Source organism: Garra rufa, chromosome 6 (genome assembly GCF_049309525.1).
Source record: "Garra rufa chromosome 6, GarRuf1.0, whole genome shotgun sequence".
Taxonomy (NCBI): Eukaryota; Metazoa; Chordata; class Actinopteri; order Cypriniformes; family Cyprinidae; genus Garra; species Garra rufa.
Window position 1 is genome coordinate 34,645,858 of NC_133366.1, and position 9,589 is coordinate 34,655,446.

General features: G+C 34.3%; 1 protein-coding gene across 1 annotated transcript; it reads right to left on the reverse strand.

Moving 5' to 3' along the window:
• Window positions 1–4,527: 4,527 nt before the first annotated feature.
• On the reverse strand, window positions 4,528–8,304 carry rhoh (ras homolog family member H). Its single transcript, XM_073843268.1, has 2 exons — window positions 8,085–8,304; window positions 4,528–6,124 (listed from the first exon to the last, which is right to left on the reverse strand). Exon 2 carries the CDS (start codon window positions 5,811–5,813, stop codon window positions 5,226–5,228), a length of 588 nt encoding a protein of 195 aa, XP_073699369.1. The 5' UTR covers window positions 5,814–6,124; window positions 8,085–8,304; the 3' UTR covers window positions 4,528–5,225.
• Window positions 8,305–9,589: the final 1,285 nt, after the last annotated feature.

The following is a 9,589-nucleotide window of genomic DNA, read 5'->3' on the forward strand; positions in this document are numbered from 1 at the left end:
TTTTAGTTAAATTAGTAAACAAATCCATTTGTATTTTCTTGAAAAAGAGTGTTTTTCCATGCTTGTCACTAAATATGGGTCAACACCATTAAAAACAAAAATAATGTGTCATATACAGATGAAGTCAAACGTTTACATACACCTCAAGAGGGATCATACAAAATGCATGTTATTTTTTTTATTTAGTACTGACCTGAATAAGATATTTTGCATAAAATACATTTACATATAGTCCACAAGAGAAAATAATAGTTGAATTTATAAAAATGTCCCTGTTCAAAAGTTTACATACACTTGATTCTTAATACTGTGATGTTACCTGAATGATCCACAGTGTTTTTTTGTTTGTTTGTTTGTTTGTTTTATAGTGATAGTTGTTCATGAGTTCCTTGTTAGTCCTGAACATTTAAACTGCCCACTTTTCAAATTCAGGTCCTACAAATTCTTTGGTTTTTTTTTTAGCATTTTTTTGTATCCGAACCCTTTCCAACAATCACTGTATTTTGAGATCATCTTTTCACATTAAGGACAACTGAGGGACTCATATGCAACTATTACAGAAGGTTTAAATGCCCACTGATGCTTCAGAAGGAAAAACAATGCATTAAGAGCGAGGGTTGAAAACTTTTGAAAAAGAATGAAGATGTCTAAATTTGTGTTATTTTGCCTAAATATCACATTTTTTCATTTAGTACTGCCCTTCAAAAGCTACAGAACATACTTACATGTTTCCCAGAAGACAAAATAATGCATTAATGCATTGTGTTTCCTTTAAAAGCATTAGTGAGCTTTAGACGTTCTGTAATAGTTGCATATGAGTCTCAGTTGTCCTCGGTGTGAAAAGATGCATCTCAAAATCACACAGTCATTGTTTGAAAGAGTTCAAATACACAAAAATACAGAAAAACCAAAGAATTTGTGGGACCTGAAGGATTTTTCTGAAGAACATATATATATGTGATATGTTTTGTCCCCTGTTTACAGAATCAGAGTTATAATTTCAGAATCATTTTACATGTAACTTATATTGTAAGTAACAGATTTCTAAGCACCTTTGGGGAGCTGTTTGTAACTGAATCTCTTTAGATCATGTCAGACAGCCCCCTCATATTTCCCAGCGCCTACGCAGGAATACAAGCACATACACACACACAAGGACTGTAGGGTCTGAAATGAAGAGAGATGAGAGGAACAAGACAGGAAGTGGTTCTTCTCGAGGCGTCTTTCTATCTTTTTCTTTCATTCTCAGGCGTAGGAGAGTTTCATATCCTGTAGTGCACTTCAACATATTAAGCTGCTGAACTACATTACCCACAATGCCCCAATACAGACAGTCATTCTCAGGAATAATTGAATAGATATTACTAAAAAAGAAAGAAGTTTCAATTATCCTTTTTTTCTTCCAATGTTCTCTCTTACCAGTTCATGTCACACTGCAGCAGATCAGGAACGTGTAGAAAAAACAGACTAAAATAACACAATGACTCAAATGTGTATCAAATGTGACTCAGGGTGTTCACTTTGTGTTTTCTGAAATTAGGGTGACTCTTTCAGTATCATTTTCAGGGGTATCTTCCTTATCCTACACACTCCTTCCTCTGTGACTCACTATTGGCCAGATAACACAAAGTGTGGAAAATCCTAAAGGTCTAAGTAATGCTTTTTAATATCTCTGCCTATTGCCAATGTTGTTTGCCAATTTCAGCATCACCTCAGCGACTGGAGCTTAAACGCAAATGTGAGTTATCGGATGATGCACAATCTCTTAAGTTTTGGCTTAACTGTCATAAATAGGTGATTGTGCAATGCTTTGATGCATTATGGGTGGATTGTATGTGTATGTGTATCAGAGCGCTCGTGTGGTAAGAGAACAGTGCAGGTGTTTCCTGTTGTAAAAAAGAGAAGAGAATGTGTGGTGGGTCGCGTAGAACGAATGTGTATATGTATGCATGTATTGGTTTAGTGTGTTGTGCAGACCACAGCACTTTGTAAATTGGCCAAATATGGACTAATGCATATTGATGATATATAGAACATCTCCAATAGTCTCTCTTACACACATTACAGTTTCAAACCCAGGGACAATTTACCCAAAAATGAAAATTCTGTCATCATTTACTAATTTTATGTCCTTACAAAAGTGAAATATAAAAGAGGATACTTTTTAAAATGCCTCAACTCATTTAGTCTTTACAGTTAAAGTTACTGAAGTCCAAAATAACACTGGACCTAATTTTGTGTTCCACAGAAGAAATAAATGCATACGCATAGTGTATTCATATATTATAGTGTTTACTTCCTCTTTTGTGGTAGGTATATATATATATATATATATATATATATATATATATATATATATATATATATTGCAGTTTTTAGTACAGTCCTGTTGACTGTATTACCTAACGTCACAATTTATTTGTTTAAAAATAATAATAAATTATAAGCTACCAAAATGTTAATTAAGCCTAGTGTATAAATGTAGTTATTTTCATTCTTCTTAAGAGCAATGGTTTATTAAACCACGCATTCATTTTAAGCTGATTTTTAGAATCAATGAAACATTTAGACTGCATTTACATTTCGCAATGGAGTTACAACATTTTTCTCTGGAGCCACGAAGCACAACGTGGTTTCAGTGAGTTCAGAGAGAGATGTTCTCCTGCTGGGATGTGGTTTCGGGGTCTGAACTCTTTAGTTCTCCAAAAGCACAGGCCTACATTACCTCGTCTCCATAAACCACATAACATATACTCCTTCTTTCTGTTGCTCTGTCTTCTTCTACTCTTCCTTTTATGTAGTGCAAGTAGTATCTCCTTTATTTTTACATTTTGCCTGTGTGTTAATTTAATGACACTTTTATAAAACACTCTGCCTTCTAGTAAAGTATGTTAGGAATATTAAAAATAACTATTCTGTGCATTTTCCTAATATTTCTTCTATGCATCAAGTCCTATCGATATGACCTGTTTTATATCGTGTCTAAACCTGCAAAGCGCAGTCAGTTTGCTGAACAAATCTGAAAATATCTGATGTATAATATATGTGACCCTGGACCACAAAACCGGCTTTAAGTAGCACGGGTATATTTGTAGCAATAGCCAAAAATACATTGTATGGGTCAAAATTATCAATTTTTCTTTAATGCCAAAAATCATTAGGATATTAAGTAAATATCGTGCTCCATTAAGATATTTTGTAAATTTACTATCATAAATATAGCAAAACTTAATTAATTTTTGATTAGTATTATGCATTGCTAAGAACTTAATTTGGACAACTTTAAAGGCGATTTTCACAATATTTTCTCAAGATTTCTCAAAATCTCAGATATTTCGGCCCAATATTGTCCTATCCTAACAAACCATACATCAGTGGAAAGCTTATTTATTAGTTAATTCCAAACAATTGACCCTTATGACTTATAACTGGTTTTGTGGCCCAGGGTCACATATAATCATATTCAAGGAGGTCTGTACAGTTTTGTACAAGACTGTTAAAACTTAAAATATAGATTAGTTCATGCAGTGTGTACTCTATTTCTGTTGTCTTCATAATCATTCTCAGCAGACACTAGCGCATATTTAACTCTCACACTTACACTGACAACCAAACCTGGAACCTCAGCATAGAGTATTTCAGAATAGCTATAAATACTATCCTCGCTTTATGGTCGATGCGTATGTACAGTCGTAATGGAGAAGACATTATGTATGATGCGATTATATATGTGGTGTGAAAAAAAGCTGGTATAGATGTGGCTTGCGAACTGACTATATGCCAAGACTATCTCAGATACCAGATGTTTATTGCGTGATGACAGAAGAGATAATTCACAAGAATTATCACAAGTATGATTTATTTGTAAAATGCCATATAATGCTTTATATTTAAACAGAATGTTTTACATCAAACGAGGTTGGTTTTCTAAGCAGATCTTTTGTCAGTAATGTTTATGATGCCAATAAGTAATTTATAATGAAGGCCCAAATTGCCAGTGTTTTAAAAATGTAAGATTTTCACAAATCAATGTATAAGGTATCTTAAAAAAATGTATTGTTGTTTGTCAAAGATTTTGTTTTTAAAATCGAATAGTATAGAGTAGTCTCTAGTAAAACAGTTTTTAGGAAGACGTATTCAAAATGAGGTACGGGGACCCCCAAGGGGCCCCCAGAAAGGGCTACGTGAACCGCAGAAAATTTCAGTGGAATGAAGCATAAAAAATTGAATTTGAAACAAAGTTTATTGTTAAAAAATGCTATACAAATACATTTAACTCATTAATACACAATTCAAATAGTAACACCAATTGAATTTTTTGTAACACTATTTTTTTCTCATACAGCAAAAAATGTGTTTTAAAATAAATTGAGAAATTTATGTTTTAGGAAGGGGGTCCTTCACAAGGGGACTGTCATATTTATAAGTTAAGTTCATTAATACGTTTGAAAACCACTCGTTTAAAGTCATTTTTATTTTTGTTAAACGCATGACTTATGTTCAGAACGTAGGCTATTTAAACACATTTCGACAGTTCGCTGTGCTTGACAAACCACACGGAAACACTAGCAAAATACCAGCCTTTTTTATTAAAACAACTACTGATTTAAATAACTTCATACGACTATGAAATCAGTCTTTTACGAATAAGAACTTCACGACTGAAATCCTCATTTTAGCTTTAAGCTCCACAAACAACATATCACAAAAAAGTGTTGTCAGCAAATCAAAAATACATAACCAGAGTGATGATTTAATCTCTTTATCACCTAAAATTAAGATTACAGAATGTGATCTTTATGATGTGAATCCTTATTTTACGTGATCACAGGTGTAGGAGAAGAATCAGCAGACTGAAGTGTCAGTTTTAAGGTTCCGCTTTGATTCACAAGAATTACATTTAAACCGAACTTAACCTACAAAACTACAAATGTACATTTTCTAAAACGCACCAGTGCAATAAAAGGGGCATGTCTTTCACAAGTTCGACTTGTAAAATCCTGTGTTCAATAATTTTATAGTCAAGGATACAACTCTTTAATGAATAAATACCTGTTCAATGTGTAATGTGTAATGTGTCTAATAACTCAAAATCAAAGTCTTTTAAGTAAACCATATCGAAACATCAGTGTTAAGAAGTCTTAGTTGAGGCTTCAAATAGTTCTGTGTGTGAGAAACAATTTCATCTTAGTGATAAGAATTAAACAACATCCCTCTTAAAAGCCTCAGGAGACTTTACAGGGGTTAAGGTCTGTTAGCCTCCGCCTTGTCCGTCTTCTTGCCCGATTAACTGCTGTTCGCACGGCACACTCGAAAACCTGTTGCACGCCACGATTACTGAGAGCTGAGCATTCCAGATATCCCTTGGCACGGATCTCCTGCGCCACCTGTTTGCCCTCTGAAGCAGAGGTGCAGTTAGCACGATACGGGCCCATCTCACGATGGTCTGTTTGTGTGGCAACAACCAGCACAGGTACCTTCGGAAGGTACTCCCTTACTTCAGCGATCCATTTATGCCGCAAATTATTCAACGAATTGGGATTTGCCACCGAATAGCACAGCAAAACCACATCTGCCTGCTGATAGGACATGGGCCGGATTTGGCGGAATGTATCATGTCCTGCTGTATCCCACAGTCCCAAGCTGATCTGGATTCCATCCATGAATACATCAACGCCAGTGTTTTCATAGACAGTTGGTCTGTAGCTGTCTGGGAACGTTTCAGAAGTGAATCGTACCAGAAGTGCAGTTTTACCCACTGCACAGTCCCCGACCAGCACACATTTCACTGAGGTCTCTGTCAGCCCATTCATTCTTCTGTCTCCGGTGTTGTAGTTATTGTAAAATACAGTCTAATATTTTGAAACAAATCTCAGCGGTGTCCAACAGATGACGAAATCATTGTTGCAATTTCAAGTCTGGAGAATTAGGACTAAAAGTAAAAAACCTGCATTCTGAAGTCTTCCTCAAACTCTTCGTCTTGTGATGTGGTGATTTACTCCCCGGCTCTGTTATCCACTGAAGGTTTAGGAACTGAGATCATTATGTACCATTAGACAGAAATCCAGAAGTAAGAAGTCACCCAGTCTTATCTTTCGTTCGACCGTTGTACTCTCTCTGACTCCTGCATAATTGAAGGCATAAAGAAGTAAAATTACTATAATGCACAAAACACCAAGAAATGTTTTCATACAATGAAGAATACATTTTTTATATGTAACCTTAAACTGATTTTAAAAAAAGCTCACTCAAAAATTTAGGCTACTCAACCTTGTGTCGTTACAAACCTGTATGATTCTCTTTCTTACGAATAACACAAAAGGAATTATTTTAAAAAGTGTCTCCTTCTGCTATTTTCTGAGTCAGATGTTCAAAATACATTCCTTTGTGTTCCACAGAATAAAGCAAGTCATACAAATCTAGAACGACGTGAGAATTTCTTTATCATTTTCTCATCCTCATTTGTGATCCTGGACCACAAAACCACTCATAAGGGTACATTTTTTTAAATTGGAATTTATACATCATCTGAAAGCTGAATAAATAAGCTGGTATTTGGTCGAGATGCAACTATTTGAAAATCTGGACACTGAGGGTGCAAACAAAAATCTAAATATTGAGAATATCGCTTTTAAAGTTGTCCAAATGACGTTCTTAGCAATGCATATTACTAATCAAAAATACCTTTTGACATATTTACTTTAGGAAATTTACAAAATATCTTCATAGAACATGATTTCTGGCATTTAAAAAATCTATAATTTTGACCCATACAATGTTTTTTTTCTATTGCTACAAATACACCCGTCCTACTTAAGACTGGTTTTGTGGTCCAGGGTCACATTTATGTTATAAACACTTTTTAAAACACTAAATACTACAACATCATGTAACAGACAATCGCTCAATTTTTTTACTTTCTCCTCATTTTTCATAGAAGTAAAATACGATATAATGTCCCGCTATACTACAGAGCATATTAGGCCGCTGTCATTATGAGGCCTGGGACAGTGCTTCCCCGATGACAACGGCCCTGCTATTGACTAAAGCCGAATTTAAGAATTTTTGGAATTGGGTGTTCTACAAAAATGCTGTTTAACACAAACACAACAGCATATTTGTTTGCTTATTTAATAACTCTGTGTTTCAGTGCTGGAAAGGATATTTTTGACATAACCTCATAGATGATTCTCGAAATGGCAATGGCTTGCACTTCCGAGGCCTACTTGGTTGTCATGAGAGGAAAGTGCACTGATGATTCAAACAGCTGCTCCAGTTAATACCACAAAAGGCCAAATGATTATATTATACTCTGTGAGAAAACACTTTTCAACTCTGGTATAAAAAATACTGGAAACTTTATCAGACAAATTATTCTTAAGAAGTGGGCCTGTAATCTGGCAAGCATTGTATAGCCTCAGCGGTTTAGATACTGTACTGTAAACACTGTATTGTAAAGTGATTCCAATAATTATATCTTCAATGACAGCTAAAACACATCAGGATTCTTAAAATTTTGTGTTTCTTGAAAGAAACACTGAGTTTTAGAAAAAAAAAATTCTAAATTTTTTTTTACAAAGGATTACAATAGGTTCAGTGATGGAGCACACTTCATGTACACACACGCTGATCTCAGACTTTAAAGCATCATAAAATATAATAAAATAGATTAAAATACAGAAATGTATTATTATTTTAAATGTATTTCATGTATTTATTTTTGTTAACGAAAAGTATCCTACAATTTATTTACTGCAGGCATTGTTAACCACGTTATATTAAACCAGGGAACAAGAATATTCAATACTGTGATTTTAATTTTTTAGAGACATGAAAATGAATATTAAAAAAAAAATCTAAATTTCAATCAACATTTAAAAATAAATTAAAATTCAATTTAAACTGGTTAAGAAACTTACAAATAATGAACACTAAGAATATCAGGTTTAAACTGTTGATCAATTCATGCAGATGAAACAAGTTTGTAGATAGTAAATACATTTGTAGATTTACAAAATGGATCCACGGTTTTAAAGTGAGGCACAATAGTACATACACGTATTACAAAATAGAAAGCAACTCACCTCTTTGAACTCGTCAACCGTGAGATTCACAAGCGCATATAATGCTCAAATAACCATCTGTTATTTTGTTTAATTTAATTAAACATTAAGAAAAGATCAGACCCAAGTCCAATGCTGTATATTTCTCAAAACTTAAAACTGTTCAACTCAGGAAATTCAAGTACTCTTGAATTTTATCTTTCCACAGAAAGATAAAATATGCCTTCACAGACAGAGCATATGTTGCATCCTCTAGCAGAGGGAAGTGAAATGTGAGGCTGGGCTCTTTTCTCTGTAAAATCGTACATCAAATCTTTTCTAAGCTTCCGCTGTGACGTTCTCTGCACATCTACAGTGTTGAGTCTTGCTTCTTCTGCAGTCAAAAACACATCATGCATGAAACAGTCTAATGCACCAAGGAAAATGGAAAAAGATATAAATAAGAACAAGATCAATACTGTTTATTTTTTTGTTTGGGGTCCCAAGTGCTGTCTCTATCTAAGTAATTTAATAAATCTAAGTATCTAAGTAATTAGCAAATTAATCCTTATTTCCAGTTTAAATTATTTTAGCACAAAGTAGACATTTTAGAGAGGACAGACAGTGTAGTATTGAAACAGCCCTGGAATATCTCTCCTGAAGTGAAATATGATGATTACCACAATGATAGTTTTTTTCTTGGACTTCAAATTTGTGTTTGCCACTGATAAACAAACACAATGCTGTTTTTAGATGACCTGAAGGAAGAAATTGGAAACTATTCAAATTGTCATTGACGATTTTCAAGGGCACTGAAATCTAATCAATACAGCAAACAAGTTGTTTGTTTAATAAAGCCTTATATTCAATTTCAGATGGCACGAAATAATTCGGTCATCAGTGTCGCCCTCTGATGGAAAAGAACTGCACTGCACTCACTTCAATAGCTGCTAGTTTCATCACGGAGGAATATGACCTTTACTTGAATTGAAACAAACGTCAGCTACTGAGCGTTAAACATGCTGAGTTATATTTTCCCCCACCAACGGTTTCTACTGATTAAAGGGGAAATGTAGAGAATGAGAAACAAGGATGTACAATTGTTCAGCTGTGATTTTGAGCTCCTAGCACATGCTACGCTAAGCCCTAGAGCTGTACTGATTTAAAGTTCACTTCCAGAACAATTTACTTCCCCAAGATGTTCATGTTTTTCTTTTTTCTTCCGTAAAGAAATTGTTTTTTGAGGAAAACATTTTAGAATTTCTCTCCATATAGTGGACTTCTATGGTGCCCCCAAATTTAAACTTCCAAAATGCAGTTTAAATGCAGCTTCAAAAGGGCTCTAAATGATCCCAGCTGAGAAAGAAGAAGGGTCTTATCTAGCAAAACATCATTTAATTTTTTTTGTTTAATTGCAATTCATATACTTAACCTTAAATGCTTACTCTGTGTATTCCGGTTCAAGGGGGTATCATCTCATTTTCTCTTTTTTTGTAAAGGGGTTTGACCTTCTTTCCACATTCACTTTGCAAACACTGGGTTGATAC

What these genes read in the sequence shown, in the direction of transcription:
- rhoh (XM_073843268.1), bottom strand. Translation starts at nt 5,813, where the DNA reads ATGAATGGGCTGACAGAGACCTCAGTGAAATGTGTGCTGGTCGGGGAC.